This window comes from Herpailurus yagouaroundi, unplaced genomic scaffold, assembly GCF_014898765.1.
Source record: "Herpailurus yagouaroundi ecotype Mexico unplaced genomic scaffold, PumYag 190, whole genome shotgun sequence".
Lineage (NCBI taxonomy): Eukaryota > Metazoa > Chordata > Mammalia > Carnivora > Felidae > Herpailurus > Herpailurus yagouaroundi.
Window position 1 is genome coordinate 930,155 of NW_024412421.1, and position 17,003 is coordinate 947,157.

Below are 17,003 nucleotides of genomic sequence, written 5' to 3' on the forward strand. Positions count from 1 at the left end.
GATTTTCTGGGTCTACAAAAAGAATTTTGTGTTTTATCCTGTAATAAAATTTAAATAACAAACAGTAATAATGCAGGAGAGGGGAGTATAAATTTCAGTTGCCACTGGGGTAGGGATGGTTTTTGATCCATAAATGGCTTGATAATCTTTTTGAGCAATAAGTATTGGCAGAAACCTAGAAAGTGGAAAAAGATAGCTAGTCTGATAATCATGAGAAAAGGGAAAATATATTTTGCTCTCAGAAAAGGGAGTATAGAGAGGGGAGCCAGGGAAATAGTGTGATGTTGGGACACTGTGGGAGCGAAGAAGTCCAAAAACATCCTGGTGGAGGTAGCTGACAGACATTTTCAGAACAGGAAGGCCTAATGTTCCATTTGAAGCTGCTAAGATTATATTTATGAGACATAAACTCCTCCTGGATCTCCTCCCCAAATCTTGAGGGATGGGGCATTGGGGAAATCAAGACAGGAGTTGAGTTTCATTTTGAGTTGATATGACTCACAAGAGAGATGGCACAGATGTGAGACAACCTCATCAAGAAAAAGGTGAGTTCCAAGCCAGATATGAGTGACCCTTGGAACAAAAGCCTTCTGTGGATTTTCAGGAACATTGGGGAAGTTTTAGATTCCTCCAGGTGTGCTAGGATTCAAGAAATTTTATCTCTAACTCAAGAGGCCTACAGACCTCAGCTAACATCTTGGCTATAAGAGCTACCATTTATGTCATACTTGCTGTGTGCCATGCAATATGTGCCCATTGTCCAATAATCTTTATAACAATGCTACCAGTTACTATTATTGCCATTTGACAGCTGATCAAATGAGACTTAGGGGTTCTAAACTTTGCTTGGGGTCTTCTAACAAGTAAGTGGTAGAGCCATGATTTAAACTCAAGTCTGGTTACTAAAGCCATGATTTCACTCCACTCCCAAGAAAGCACATGTAAGTAGTAACTGGTTTGAAGGCTGAGATGGTGGACAGAGCTGTGCAGGAGCCCAGGGAATGAAGACAGCTCTGCCCCCATGTCAGGTTTCCTCCTCTGCTCTGATTCTACATGCAACAGCCCCACACAGCCTGGCAGACAAGTAAAGTCAGCTCCTTTCACATTGCAAAGCTCAGACACCAAAATAACAATAGCAATAATAAAAATCATTTTACTTCCACTTCAAAAAAGAGCAAATGATTTCCTTTTCTTTTTTGTGCCAGATTTGGTTTCTTAGTTACACCTCCTCGGGGTGTGATTCATCCTGAGACAAAACTCCGGTCCAGTTGTAAGCCTGTGGAACCAGACAAGCTGTGTGCTTCCAAATTACCATGGTGAGACAGGCATAGAATTGACTTTCCTATTCCAAAAGGGAGACATCAGAAAGAAAGGGGTGACAGATTCCAAGCAAGACCAGAGCCTAGCAAGGCAAATTCCGTTGGATCTTAATGCTTGCTATGGACTGAATGTTCATGTGTCCTCCAACCCCCATGCCAAAGTGTATATGTTAAAACACTAATTCCCAGTGTAATAGCATTTAGAAGTGGGGCATTTGGGAGGGAACTATGGTTATATTAGGTCTTAAAGAATTAATGCCCTTATAAAAGAGGAAGAGACACAATATCTTTCTACTCGAAGATATGAGAAGATGGTCATCTGCAAACCAGGAAGTACGTCCTCACCAGATCTGCCAGCAGCTTGATGTTGTTCTTTCCAGCCTCTGGAACTGTCAGAAATATTTGTTGTTGAAGCCACCCAGTCTATGGTATTCTGTTTCGGCAGGCCAAACTGATGAATCCAAGGCTCAAGAACGATTCTCTGCCTGGATACCCTGCCTTCCAGGACCAGTGGGGCAGCAGTGTCAACCCTAAGGCTCTTTGCATGAGTCCCAGCCCCTGAGGCACTGTGAAGGTATAGCCTGGCCCTCTGAAACAAATGTAGCACACATACACAACAAACAGGGATTAACTCTTTAGCATGGTCCCCTAGCTACCCAATACCTGAAGGGGAGGGAGAAGTATATGCCTTCTAGACCCCATTCTCCTGTCTTCTTACAGACAGACAACAGGAGTAGTACTACCTGCATCTTCTACATGACCTGCCATCACTTTTCCCATTTAAACTGGCCTAGATGGATTCTCAGCCCCTGGTTGGTGGGAGAGGGGCCCATCAATCTGCTCCAAGTGTCATTTCCACCAGGCCCAAAGTATTTTTTCAGCAAATGAAGAGGCAATTAGTAGACAAGAAAGGAGATAAATGCTGGCTTGTTTCTTTCTTCCTCAATCATCAGAGTTGTTTCCTGCCTCAAACATCATTGCTGCCACGAGAGGGACAGTCATCTCTCTGCTGGCCATGTCTGTCAACATCAGTCTGGAACCAGCTCTGCTCAACGATAACTCCCTGGATGTCCCCAACTGAGTATCTTCCCATTCTGGCCCATGTTCCCATGTGTAAAATGAGTGGATTCAACTAGATTAGCTAGATGACTGTTTCTCAAATGCAGGCTGACAGCCAGTTGAGGATCACAAAATAAATGTAGTGGGTCAAGACCAGCATTTAAAAACTAATAATAAAACATAGAGTAGAACCAAAAATATCAGAATGCATCATACTAAGGGCAGTCGCTGTTTTTGTTTTACTTTTTCCTCACCAATATGTGTGTACATGCACATGTGTACAGTATGTGTACACATTGGGTTATAATGTAAACAGTATATTCTAGGTGGGTTGTGGTTCAAAAAGCTTGAGAGTCATTGCACAAATAATCCCCAAGGGCCCATCCCTGCTCTGTGGCCCAAGAATTTGTATCCGTGACATTGGGTCACTTTTCCCACCACCAGAACAAACTGGTCTGCAAGAGGCAAATAACAGGACAGATAAAGCAGCTGCCATCTGCATAATTTATACACATCCCCTCTTTACACATACCTCTCCCCATGCCCACACACCCCAAACCACAGGGAGGAGCTTCCTGACAGATTCTGCCCCAACCCCGGGGATAAAAGTGTTAAGGTACAGTCTTCCAACCTCTTCCCCCTCTCTAAGAGGCCATTACTCCCAGTCCTAGTAGTCCTGACAGGTAGTCCACTCTGAGCCAATTCGCCACAGGGAAGGACTGTCTATGCTGGAGAAACAAAGGGGCTAAGGTGAGAGGGAGCTCTAGGAAGCCAAACTAAGACCCCACACAATCACTACCTACTGTCAACCTTGAAAATAAAAACAACCAGTTACTTTACCAGCAAAATGGGTTTATTCAGAAATGGCAGAGGAATTGCAATTTGGACATGCAAGCCAAAGCAAAATCATAGGCTAGTCCAGAGAACAAAGGAAAGGAACATTATAGGGGAAAGGGAAGTTGGGAGGGGCAGCTTTGGATAAAAGTCCATTAGAGGAAACTGAGAAGGGTGATTACAGTTTCTCATTGGCTAAGTTGTGGCAGTTTCTCATTGGCTAGTCTGCTGTTAAGCAAGGAGAAAAATCTTCCTCCTGCTTGCTGGGGTAATAAAGTAGGTTTCTTCCTGTTGGAAAATGCAAGGCATGGATCTTTCTGTTGGGATCTGCAATTGTCCTAGAGTTGATAAGGGGTGAGATCTCCCCTTCTGGCCTCCTGCCTCTATTTTATTTTTTTTAAGTAATTAATTAATTAATTGAGAGAGAGACAGAGAGTGAGCAAGGGAGGGGGAGAGAGAGGGGGAGAGAGAATCCCAAGCAGGTACCACACTGTCAGCACAAAGCCTGATGTGGGGCTCACACAAACCTGAGCTGAAATCAAGATGCTTAACAGGTGTCCCTTGTCCTCCTGCCTCTACTGTAATTGAAGTTTCCTGTATTCAGTGTCACACCACTGTGAAAAAAAATTTTAAATGGTTTTTTCAATGGTAAATTAGAACAACTTTTCTACCAACCTGGCAACCTGGCAACATGTTGTAAAATAGTATTTTATACTATTGCATTCCTTTTGTCCCAGCAATTCTGTTTCCATTAATTTCCCCTGAGGAAATTATGTAGATAAGTGAACAAAGATACACAAGCAAAATCGAACAAAACAGAAACAATTGATAGTTGTCTATCAACAAATTGGGGAAATATGCTCATCCATATAATGGAAAAATGATATCATTAAAGATAATAATGGTTACCTGTATTCCGTATGGATGTGGGGAAATGTCCAGATTTATTATTTCATGGGGAGAAAAAGCAGATTATAAATCAAAATAGCCAAACCCCATTCCACCCCCACCCCAAATCTATGCGTTTTGGGTTTTTTGCATGTTTGTTTTGTCTGTCTAGTTCTGTGGAGGAGGGAAGAGTTGGGGGGTAAAAAGGGGGGAGGGCATGAAGCCTGGAAGGATTTAAACCCAAATGTTCAAAGTGGGTATCTCAGGGAGGAGATAACGGTAGAAATTTTGCTTCCACTTGATGCCCTTCTGTATTGCTTGTTTTATAAGTGCACATACTACTTTTACGATAAAACATAATGAAACAAAACTATTCCTGTTCGGAAAAATAGTAGTAACAACTTGCTTGGAAGACTCAACCTCCCTGCATTCGCCGAGGGGAGCTAGACCGCGGCGCAGCGCGAACCCTCCACCTCCCCCCCGCTCCCCGCCCCGCAGGGTCCCCTGCCCCCACCGCCAGCGGCCCCCGACTCCTCCCACCCCAGTCCCCTGGCAACTCCCCGCTCAGCTGCTCCCCAGCCAGCCGGCTGTCCCCAACTAGGCACCCCGACTCCGGCCCCGCCCCAGGTGTTCCGGACCCAGCCCACTGGTGGTCCCTACCCTACAGGCCAGGGGCCCGGTCCCCAGCGTCCCAGCCCTGTCCTGGCTGCAGGCAGCCGTCTCTCCGCCCCACTTCCTCCCGCTGCGCCCCCTAGATCCCCACCGGCCAGGCGCCGGCTCCAGCCGCGCGCCCCCTGCCCACGGGCTCCCTTCGCCAGCCCCCGGCATCCCTGACACCTACAGCATGGAGCCGAACGCATCGGGCAACGCGTGCGTTACCGGGCTGGGGCTCCAGTCAGGGCTACACTCCGGAAGGCACGCCGGCCACTTCTCGGCGCCGGTGGCCGCGCTGCTGGCGGCGCTCAGGGCGCTGCTGGCGCTGGCCACGGTGCTGGGCAACTCACTGATCGTGGTGGTCTTTGCCGTGGACCGCAGCCTGCGCTCCAGCGACAACTTCCTCCTCAATTTGGCTGTCGCCGACCTCTGGTGGGTGAGTGCGGTCTAGGGACCGGCGGCATACAAGTAGCCCTGCAGAGGAGAACCCTGCGCTCGAAAGTCTCCCTCAAGAGTTGGGGCGCCTTGGGGCACCCCAGGCCAGGCTGGAGCTGGCAGCCCGGCCACCGCTCCCCTGTGTCCGCAGGCGGCTTCTGCATCCCACTGTACATCCCCTACGTCCTGACCGGGAAGTGGAAGTTCGGGAAGGAGCTGTGTAAATTGTGACTAGCGATGGATTACCTGGTGAGCACCTCCTCGGCCTTCAATATTGTCCTCATCAGCTATGACAGGTTCACCTCTGTCACCAGGGCGGAAAGAAGGCCAGAGGTTCTACACAAACCCGCTGGCGTGGAGGACTGCCAGGGACACAGTCGGTTTGGAGTTGCTGGGCTAGTGGCGGAGAGAAACCACCATACGATTTCCATATATTTTCAGAACCCCAGATATTCAAAGGGAAAAGAAAAGGAGATGCTAAAACTAGGTTACAAATACTGATATCCGTTTTAAATACATTTAACAAATTAAAGAGTTAAAATGCAATATAAACTGTGCCTTTCACATGATTTATTTTTATCCGTATGAAGTGTACCCTAGGTGTTATGGTCATGAGTATGGTCAGGAAGGATGCAAACGTGAAGTCCTATTAAGGCATCTTTCTCTTTCCATCCATTGTTCTCACCCTGAGTCCACGCCTCTGCTCAACTGTCACCTCCTCAGAGACTTCCTTGGTCATCTGTGTCAAATAACAGCCCTCACCTTCTCCAGTTCTCCTTCCCTGCTATACTCATGCTTATCACGGCTGGACGCTGTATTCGAGGTCTGTCTTCTTCACTAGAACCCAAGCTCTAAGGGGGCAGGGGTCTTGCTACCTGATGTTTTCCCAGTGCTTGCTTGTAACAGTGCTAGGCATAGGTACTGATTTAATGAAAGCATAACCTCATCTGGAGGCATGATCCAAAGTCCACATTCAAGGCCTGGTGTAAAGGTAATATGGGTGCCAAGTGGCTTTTTGTCCTCCCTGGTAAGTATTCATGGCTGCCTCCCCAGAAACAGTGCTGGGTGGGAAGGGAAAATACTTCAGTATTTCCAGAGCAGATAGCAAAGGGAAGGGTTTGCATGAGCAATCACAAGTACATTGCACTCACAGTGGTGCTTTTTAGGCTGGTCCAGGAGTCAGGAGACCTAGGGTCCACTCTTGATTTACGACACAACACATTGTGTGCCTTTGGCACATCACAGCACCTCTGTGTACTTGTTTGCCATTAGGAAAGTGAGGGGTTAAAAGCCCTTTGGCTCTAACCTCTATGATGGCTAATTCTTTTGGTCCTCACCTCCCTGTAAGGTAGAAACTAAAGATTTTTATCCCTATTTTGCACACAGGGATGATAAGACCCAAAGAAATTAATCATCTGGGGCAAAACTGAACCTTAAATGAGACAGAAGAGGAAAAAAAAAAAAGCATTTTTATTGCATTTAAAGCATTTTCCTTTGGGGCTTTTATGAAAATTCCTTTTATCTTTTGTTCAAGTAATCTATGTTCACTATAGGAAAATTAGAAGCTTTGGCAGAGAGAGCCATCCATCGCTAAGTCCACTCTGTGGCACTCAGGCAATTTGCTTTTTCCAGCTGCAATTTCCAACCCATTTGGGAAGCACTTTTTTTTATTATTATTATTACATATTTAGACTTAATGGGCTTAGAGGTGGGGGGCAAGCTTGGCATTTTTAAAAAGGCCATCAGGTGATTATAAGGTATTAGAAGGTACAACCAAGAATGAGATTCATTGCCTTTCGTCACTGCTCTAGGCCAGCTCATCCCTGTCTCTCATCTCTGTTACTGTTTATTACATTTTCACTGTATTTGACCAAAATAATTTCCTAAGTACCAACATCATTTAAAGTGGCATTTTCTAAATGAGCCCAAAGTAAACATTACTTGGGCTCACTCTCCTGTAATCCATTGGCGATTAGGTTTCCTTTGCTATGAATGAAAGGCTTTGGGGTACACTGAGGGCATACAGAGTAAGATGGCCTAATTAGTAGTATTAAATGTTCTGCATTGAACCATGTAGAGGGCTGGGTCTTCTGCTTCAGTGACACACATTCCCAAAGGGTCTTCAATATGGCAGCCCAGTTGGGGGAAAATGCCCATCTCTCCAATCTTCAAAGAACCTTTCATTTTCACAGTTCTCTCTCACCATCTCAGAACTTTTTCTGCACACCAAAGATACAGGGGAGAAAAAAACCAAGAACATTTATTTCATGCTTCTGCCCTTACAGATATTTTTATGCTCAGTAAGAATGATACGTAATATTTGATGGCCTATTTTAAGTCAGATACTATTTAAAGAACTTTATATGGATTATATCCAAGAGCTGATATATATAGGGTCATGACAACCCTGTGGTCCAGGTAAAGGTGTCCCATCTTATACATGAAGAAACTGAGGCACACAGAGGTTAACTAAGTTGCCTAGGACAAACAGCTAGCCAAGTGATAGTGGGCATTTAAATTCAAGCCACCTGACTCCAGAGCCTCTACTCTTGGTCACTGAGACCTTGTGCCACCTACAGGAACAGTAGGTGGGACTGGACTGATCAAAAATAAAAATACAGAGTGAGCACATAAAGTTAACAGCAGGATGTACTTAAAGTTGGAAGAAGCACGGTGCAACACAGTGCTATTCCATTTGTGGATGTTGAGCGAATTATGTATATAATGTATACATGTTCTCAGAGGTGTTGAAAATGTATGCTTTCATACGTGGAGGAATACCACTAACATCCAAATGAGCAGACTTTGAGTTGTGTCCGCAAGAGGGAGGCTTTTCACCCATTGCACGGAGGCCCCTTGGAGTGGCAGAGTAGAGCTAGGGAAGAGTTGGCTGATAGGGAAGTAGAACCTCTCCCAGCCCCCAGACACTGGCTAGCTCAACCACTAATATCCGACCTCACCATTGGCACCATGCTGTACCAGGCTGAGTGAGTGAAGGTGCCTCAACTTCCCCTCTTACCGGCCTCTGCTGTTTCCTTTTAGGTGACTTACAGAGCTCAGAAGGGCATGACCAGGAATATTGTTTTCGAGTTGGTGGGTGGTGGCATTCCTCGTCTATGGACCTGCCATCATTGGTTGGGCATATGTGGCCAAAAGGAGCATCCTGCCTCGGGGGGAGTGCTATGCTGAGTTCTTCTACAACTGGTAGTTCCTGATGACGACCTCCATCATCGAATTCTTCACTCCCTTTATCAGCGTCACTTACTTCAACTTGAGCATCTACATCAACATTCAGAAGCGCACCTCCCTGAGGAGGAACAACATTGCCCAGAGCCAAGACAACTCGGAGATGAACTTCCAGGGGAGAAAAAACACATTATACTTTTTGTTAAACTAGTTGAGACGAGGAGCAGGAAGAAGAGAGACCAGGTACTCTTCCCCAGACACAAGGGTCTTTCCTTGGATGTCCCTGGGACTCAAGATTTACCACCTCTGCAGGTAGACATCCAAGCCAAAGCAGCACACTGGCAACAGAACAACTACAGGGCCAGCAAGAGTGTCTGCATTGCCCAGAGACAGCCAGACCTCTCCAGCTCACTGGCCAGCCGCCTGCAGCTCTTCCAGATTAAGCAAGTGGCCAGGTGGCTAGCCATCATCATGTGTGTTTGGCCTGTGCTGGGCACCCTACACATTGCTCATGATCATCCGAGCTGCCTGCCATGGGATATGCATCCAGCACTCCCTCCATGAGATATGCATCCAGCACTCCCTCCATGAGATGTCTTTCTGGCTCCTCTGGCTGAATTCGGCGATCAACCCTGTTCTGTACCCTTTATGCCACATGAGTTTCAGAAGAGTTTCATCAAACTGCTATGCCCTGGAGAAGCCAAGATCCACCCTCATATGTACATAGGACAGAAATGCCTCCTGGAGCAGATTGCCTAAACCCCTTATTCTGTCCAAAGGAAAGATGTTTACAAACACTTCCCTAGGCCACTGCCACACATTTCTCCTTAGTCTTTACCACAAGGAAATGTAAGAACCATCTTACATTATAAGAAACAAGTGAAACAATTTACTGCAAGTACTATTAAAAATGTGTCTATGGAATTGTTATCTAGGGCTTCTTACTCAAAAGTATGGTCCCTGGACCAACAGCATTATATGGGGGCATATTAGAAACATGGAATCTTTGGCCCTACCACAGACCTGCTGAATTCCAGAATCTGCATTTTAACAAGATCCCAGGTGATTTGTATGTTTAATAAAGCTTGAGAATCTGGTCCAAGGGATGTGTAAAAGGATAAAAGTAGTTAACAGGCATGGTTTTGTGATAGCCCATATCCTGAGAGACATCCTATTTAAGGCTTAAAATCATTGTGGTTCAAATTTATATTAATTTTACTGAATCTGCACACTATCCTGTCAACCCATTTTATTCTTTGATAAGGATCACCAGTTTAGATTTTAACTTTTCTTTCAGTAGGCTCCATACCCAACACTGAGTTTGAACTCACAACCCTGAGATCAAGAGTTGCGTGCTCTACCAGCTGAGCCAGCCAGATGCCCCAATATTAACCCTTTTGATTGGAGTTTTGAGTACTCCATTGCCTTTGTATATAGACAGTAAGCCTGATAAAAAATGGTAGAACCCAGGGGCACATGGGTGGCTCACTCGGTGAAATGCAGAGCTCGATCTCAACAACCATGAGGTCATGACCTGAGCCAAAATCAAGAGTAGAATGCTTTACCAACTGAGCCACCCAGGCACCCCCAAATGTGCTCCTTTCTAACATTATATCTAATGGTCATGAAGCCATTTGTATTTACACTTAGCTCTGCCTTGTAAAAATAGATTAAAGTCACAGCTTAAGATTTTACTTCGTCTTAGGAAGACATTTCTAACCTAAGGCTAATCACTGTGATGAGTGGTTAAAATATACAGTACATCTCCAGAGATTTTGGAGGCTTGGACCTAGTTTTGTTGGCACACTGCAGTGTGATGTAGAGGAGTGAACAGCAGTATGAGGTCCTTCCCTACCCATTCCCAACTGACTTATTTTGAATTACCACAAGCCAGAAAACCTAAGTCTTTAATCAAACCTAGGGCAGGTCACTCAAGTATACAACAAATGAGTAGATATTGGCTAGCTGACTCAGTGTCTGCTGTCCAACTCCAGGACACCCCCAATCATAGCAAACAGGAAGGCTCCTTGAGAGATTTCCTCACCCCATCACTTTTCATTTATAGTATATAGTCTGGAATTCCCATCATCAAAGACAATGCCATTGAGAAATCCTTTCAATTCCATTCTGCTTGAACTTTTTTCTTTGAATTCTTATGAAAGCAATGTAATGGAAGAGCCCTCTGAAATCTAGACTTTGTATTTAAATCCCCTCTCAGTGTCTATGGTGGTATACTTATTCCTTGCGGTCTGTCCTATTTCTCAATGGCTCTGAGAGATGTACATGAACTGTACTACAACCATTCTTCCTTTTCTTCAAAGCACTCTATGATGCCTGATCAAGTCCAACACCTCCCTCTTTTAAGCTACACTAACAGATAAAACAGCCTGCAAACTAACCGGGACCCCTAGTGGACAAGGTAGTATCAGAGCTCCTTTATCTGATGGCTCCCAATGTCATGGCTAAAGACCAGTCAGAAGCATGAGTTTCTAGGTGAAAAAGCAATCATCTGGACTCCAAGAATCACTTCAGACAAGTGGAGATAGGAAAGGGAGGGCAGAAATGTCCTAAAACAGCATCTCAGAATGAGAAAGGGTCATCCACTCACATCACCTCTTAGATATGTCCTCCTAACTGTCCCCTAGTCTTGGAATTCTCCATGCAACATTAGGCCTGACCTAGGCTCAGTGCTTCTCTCCACCTACGAAGGGTTTTTTTTCCCCCTGGTCTATCAAGAACCAGTACTTTTTTTGTAAGACACAATAAAAATTACTAGAAAAAAGGAGGCCAGGGAAGCAGGCATACAAAGCACAAGCCCTAATTCATTAGATTCAACAGACATAAAATCGCCAAACTGGTTTAAGTGTGTCAATTCTTAGTCCTTTTTTCTTTTTTAACTTTTTTAAAATTTCTCATTATAGACAGGTAAGAGTTTAACTTGCTTCAGTCCATGGATCACTCTTGGATAGCCTGGCTCCATCTATAAAATATGGGACTGCAGGTCAAGCATTAGCCTCACAAGGCTAAAAAGACAGACTTGAAGTCACATGAGGATTCATAAAACCTCCTCCAGGCTTTACCCCAACACCTTCAGCCCCCACTTCTATGCTCTCCTGGGCATACCCTTATCACATTACTGTTGGTCTTCACACCAGATGAAAATTCTCAAAGCTAGGGACCCTATCTTGTTCACCTTTATACCCAGTGCCTGTACTTGGCATATAGTAGGTACCCAATTTTTGTTCAGTAAAGGAATGTGTGAATTAAGATTAGCAGAGCTTTGGTTTATTTCCTAAATCTGTTCTCTTCACCTCACCAAAACAATGGGAAATACTTTATACCCTGTACTGACATTTTACCTCTGAACCTTCCTGAGCTCAAATTCAAGTATTCTCCTTGAGTCACGTCTTTATTTCTCCAGCTGTATTTCACAAAATATGTGAATAGAATGAACATGTTGACTTCTATTCCACAATCAAGTTTATATACTGAGTAAAGTGGCACCTGCAAAGTACAGAAAGGATTTGCTAGACTTAAAAGGGTCTACAGAGAAGCTTAGGATACTTGGTAGATTTTAATGGTACCAATTCTATAACTTTATTCTTTAAAACCTGATGTCTTAGTCCATTCATGCTGCTATAACAAAATACCATAGGCTGGGTAACTTATAAACAAGTTTATTTCTCATAGTTCTGGAAGGTGTTAAGTCCAAGATCAAGGCACCAGCATGGCTGAGTGAGGGCCCTTCCCCAGGTTGCATACTGCCAACCTGTGTTTTCACAAAGTGGAAAGGAGCAAGCAAGCTCTCTGGGCCTCTTTTATAAAGGCACTAATGCCATTCATGAGACTCCACCCTCACGACCTAAGCACATTCCAAAGGCTTTGGAGGCTAGGATTTCAACATATAAATTGCAGGGGTGGTGGGGAGAGGGGGATACAAACATTCAGACCATAGCACCTAAGAAGTGCTTAGACGTCTATCAATGTGGGTGAAGGGGCAGATGGTAAGGTATTAAGTGAGGTGATCATTTGAAAATGTCCATACATTTGCAAAGTCTCCCTTCAAGAGGTGGAGCTTAATGTAATTCCTCTTACTCTTGAGTATGAGTTAGTCTTAGTGACTCCTTTCTAACAAACAGAAGAAGGCAAAAACAACAGTATGTCACTTCTAAGGTCAGGTCATAAAAAGGCATGTGGTTTCCTCTTTGCCCTCTCTCACATGGGTCACTTTGGAAAAGCCAGCTGCTGTCATGAAGACTTTCTAGCTGCCCTTGTAAAGGCCCACAAAGAAAGGAATAGAGGCCTTTAGATAATGGTCATGTGAATAAGCTTGGAAGCCAGTCCCAACCAAACCTTTAGATGGTTGCAGCTCCAGGCAAAATCTTGAGACACCCTAAGCCAGAACCACTGGCTAAGCTGCTCCCAAATTCCTAAGCCAGAACACCATGAGATAAATGTCTGTTGTTTCAACACACTAAGTTTTGGAATAATTTGTTACATGACAGATAAAGGTGGTAAGCCTTCTGGGAATTAATGTGGAAGTACCATGCCTAAGGAGAAGAGAATAAGGCCAAGGAAAGCAAATGGGTATAAACAGAAGGATAGATGGTGCCTTGCTCAAGAAGTGCTTAAAATGAAAGCTTAAAATGAACAAGCAAGTGTTGTACATAAGATTGTCTATTAACCACAGGCATTCTACTAGCTCCTTCTATAAATCTAGCATGAAAGGGTAAAAAGTCCAAAATTGTTAATAGCAACTTTATTGTTTCACTGGTGGAAAAAAAAAAAAAATCATGGTAATTGTACGATGCATTTCCCCTTAAATATACAATGAAGGTTATTACATAAATTATACTGATCACGAATTTTCTATTTTATGCTATTTAGAACAAAATTATTTTGATAAATATGCCCAGAGTAAAACATAGGTTCTTAATGAATGACGGAGTCCAAATATGCAAAATATAGCTTTTGGTTTTGACCATGGTGCTTTAAAATTCTCAAACATGCATTAATATGTTCTAGTTTTAGGGAAAATATTACACATGGCCTTATCTTGCATTTAGGGAAAAACCCAAGCTGAATTTCACATACAGTATCCCTTTCCTCTAAATTAATCTCAAATTGGACTAGAGAACAAAGAGACAGACACTTTCAGGTTAGTACTCCCAAGTAACGAAAGAAATTACACAACCAACAAAACGAAATAAAGGAAGAAGGGCTTCATTAGTAGCTGAGATAAGTGGTGGTTTGCTGTTTTTTTTGTTGGTGGTGGGTTTTGTTTTTTTGTTTTGTTTTGTTTACAGATCACAGGAGTTTTAAATAGCAGATCAATCATGCTACCTGGGGTGATCAGACAGATTGAGCACTTATGAAGTGAATAGTTTCATTAAGGTCCTGAAGGTGAGTGTCCGGAGGTGCTGGGTAAAACACATCACAGGTAAGAAACGGGAAACCTACCTCAGCATTTCTGAAAGGCACAATCTATGGAGGGGAAACCTAGTATAATAAAACCCTTACTGGATGTACATGGAAAGAAGTATGGTGAGCCAGTTTCCTTTTTAAAGGATGAGACCTTCATAAATTGGCCCCTCAGATTCTGGTGACTCCCGCCTCAAACGCAAATGCTCCAGTGTGTTATGAAAATGTTTGTTAATCTGCTCTGTTTCTTCACTGGACTCAAGATTTGGGAGGTCTTCTCGTATCTTTTGGATAAGCTGGTTCAAAACCTGAATTGTGACCTACAAAAGAACACGCACAGTTTCATAACCAAGCATGTACGATAAAAAAGAAAAGATAATTCAATAAAAACGTTTTAAAGATTGTCTTACTCGCACCAATCACCAGAGTAATCAATCATAAAAAAAGACATATGAAAACATGATCCCTGCTTTGAGCAACAACTATTGGCAATTCACCAAAACAACCAACAAAACAAAATGAAAAAAAAATCAATAAAAATTAGAGCATCACAAACCAATAAAAGAATAGCAAAATTTTACTTAACCTACAAATCTTCAACACTGTACTGCTAAAAGGATAATTCATTTAGGAATTATTCTAAACTTGTATGTGATGACCAATCAGTATACTATATTTGTAAATTATTTTGTGTTTTTCAAACAGACAGGGACTATTTTTTTTATAAAATATTCATAACAAAAGAGATGAGAATTTCTTGTACATGATGAGTTCTTCTGTTAGAGAGATGCATCTATAGACAGAAAAGGATACTAGAGAATAAAAGAGACTACTAGGTGAATTCTCTAAACTCTGACCCTCTTAAACAAAAAGAAAGTTATCAAGATCATAAACTTTAATATGTATCAGATCTCTGAAGAACAGGAAGGGAAGTATTAATTCACTAACAATATTTTATTATAGTTTACTTACCGCATCATTTTCCTTTTCATAAAAATAGATATATCTGTTCAGAATTTCTATAAAAAGTTGCACTTGTAAAGAGGGGTCCATGCACTGATTTGCTATTTTCAGAGCTTTCTTTAAGCATTCCATTACCCTCTTGCCTCCATGAAGCTAGAATAAAAGTGAGGGGATTGGGGGTAAGGGGAGAGTATTAAAGAGATTAATGAATCACAAATATCCCATTTCACACAAAGATATAAACAGAACCCTACCCTACACTGGCTCTTTTTTAAGGTACACAACAAATTTAAAACCTCTTCATTTTTTTTAAAGACACAGCTATATTTTAAAACATGTATTTGTTTTACATATTCACTTTTTTAAAGAGTATCCATTTCTTTAAATGTTTATTTAATTTGAGAGAGAAAATAAAGGAGAGAGAGAGAATCCCAAGCAGGCTTCACACTGTCAGTGCAAAGCTTGAAGTGGGGCTCAAACTCACAATGAGACCATGACCTGAGCCGTAATCAACAGTGGGATGCTTAACCAACTGAGTCACCCAGATGTCCCTGTTTTACATATTTGTATCTTAAATGTTTTATATTTATTATGTATACCTTTTTTCTTTTTTTTTTTAGAGAAAATGTGAGCAGGAGAGAGGCAGATAATTTTCTTTTTTAATGTTTATTTACTTTTGAGAGAGAGAGAGAGAGAGAGAGAGACAGACAGACAGACAGACTACGAGCAGGGGACACAAAATCTGAAGCAGGCTCCAGGCTCTGAGCTGTCAGCACAGAGCCCAACGTGGGGCTCAAACTCACAAACTGCAGAGATCATGACCTGAGCTGAAGTCGGACGCTTAGCCAATTGAGCCACCCAGGCGCCCCAGCAGAGAGAATCTTAAGCAGGCTCCATGCCCCATGTGGAGCCTGACATAGGGCTTGATCTCATAACCATGAGATCATGACCTGAGATGAAATCAGGAGTAGGACACTTAACCAACTGAGCCACCCAGGCATCCCTGTTATGTATACTTTTTAAAGGTAGTAGTATATACTTGCTATGTTACAATATCCTTAAAGTGGGTCTTCACCACAGTATGTTAACTCTGTACAGTATACTTTACCAACCATTTCATTTATTTTAATAAACAAGGCAATTTTCTTTGTCAAGTTTCCAAGCACTCCAAATGCTTCACTTCCAGCACACAAGGACCCGGCAGCTACTTCCAGCAAACAATCCCCTCTTCTATGACCAGGAATGACCTCCCTCCTTACCTCTTCCCCATTTTTGTCTGTGTTTCTGCCAGACCAGAAGAGATGTGCACAGGTGCTCACAGCTCGGCCCTGATCTGGTTTCTTCAGAAGTTTGGATGCAGCAAGTGCACACTGAGTCCTCAAAGGTTCATGATTCTCTTCACTGAAGCACTTCATCCTCTCAAAAGTACCAATGATCAAGGTGATGGCAGCAAGCTGTGCTTTGGAATCACTGATTTCATCTTCATACAGAGAAAATGCCTGGTGAACAAGAAGCAGAAGAGACCTTTACTACTATCTACTCAAGCATTTTCTAAAGTATTTCCCAACAAACCCCCATCGTGTGAGACACTTGTAGCCCCTTCAGATCACAAGATGCTGACCCCTCCCTTGGAGAAGCACAAGACACAGCTGATATGGAAAGATACTGACAACTTCCAACAAAGAAACTTGTTTTAACTACTGTTTAACCCAGAGTTCCCAAGCTGAATAAAGGTACTTTTTACCCCATGAAACACTTTTACCTAGGCTTACCTAGAAATCTTAAATCTCATTAGCACCCAGTAACTGATCCATTTTCCTGTTCCAAATCAATCAATATGACTACAGTATTAAGGAGTTCCAAGATGGTGGGAAAGGGATAATTACAAATTCAGTTAAGAGACAATCCATGTGCACTAACCGCCATAACTACAGACAGGTGGCTGAACACAGCAAAACTGTAACATTAAACACAGAAAGGAGAACAGACCATCACCTGGGACATAAATTCATATGCTACTGTTTCGTGATTTTCAAAACCAATTTCTCCAGCAGCTAGAGCCCCTTGAAGAAAAAGTCTTAAGGGTAATTCTGCCAGCTCTGCTTTGATCAAAGCACTGATAGTCTGGTGAGCAAATGAAAAAATCTTCTGGCATTTTTTTTCCCATTTGTCATCCTAAAAGGAAAAAAAAATAGTTTAAATTACCTTACTTTCAAGATTAACTTGCTCAAGAATATTCATTTT

The 17,003-nt window shown here is 42.9% G+C and overlaps 1 protein-coding gene and 1 long non-coding RNA gene across 3 annotated transcripts in view; both read right to left on the reverse strand.

Annotated features, from left to right (window-relative positions):
- Positions 1 to 3,213: 3,213 nt before the first annotated feature.
- LOC121010001 (uncharacterized) lies at positions 3,214 to 4,146 on the reverse strand. Its single transcript, XR_005780952.1, has 2 exons — positions 3,740 to 4,146; positions 3,214 to 3,500 (listed from the first exon to the last, which is right to left on the reverse strand). It is a non-coding gene; the product is annotated as an uncharacterized LOC121010001 (long non-coding RNA).
- Positions 4,147 to 13,119: 8,973 nt separating this feature from the next.
- VPS35 (VPS35 retromer complex component) overlaps positions 13,120 to 17,003 on the reverse strand; it is a 29,745-nt gene continuing 25,861 nt past the window's right edge. For both annotated transcript variants that reach the window (XM_040497906.1, XM_040497907.1), the window contains exons 14-17: positions 16,755 to 16,934; positions 16,019 to 16,258; positions 14,769 to 14,912; positions 13,120 to 14,116 (exon numbers count right to left, since the gene is read on the reverse strand). In XM_040497906.1, the coding sequence (XP_040353840.1) occupies positions 13,937 to 14,116; positions 14,769 to 14,912; positions 16,019 to 16,258; positions 16,755 to 16,934 (744 nt within the window). In that variant the 3' untranslated portion in view covers positions 13,120 to 13,936. The remainder of the gene's footprint in view (positions 14,117 to 14,768; positions 14,913 to 16,018; positions 16,259 to 16,754; positions 16,935 to 17,003) is intronic.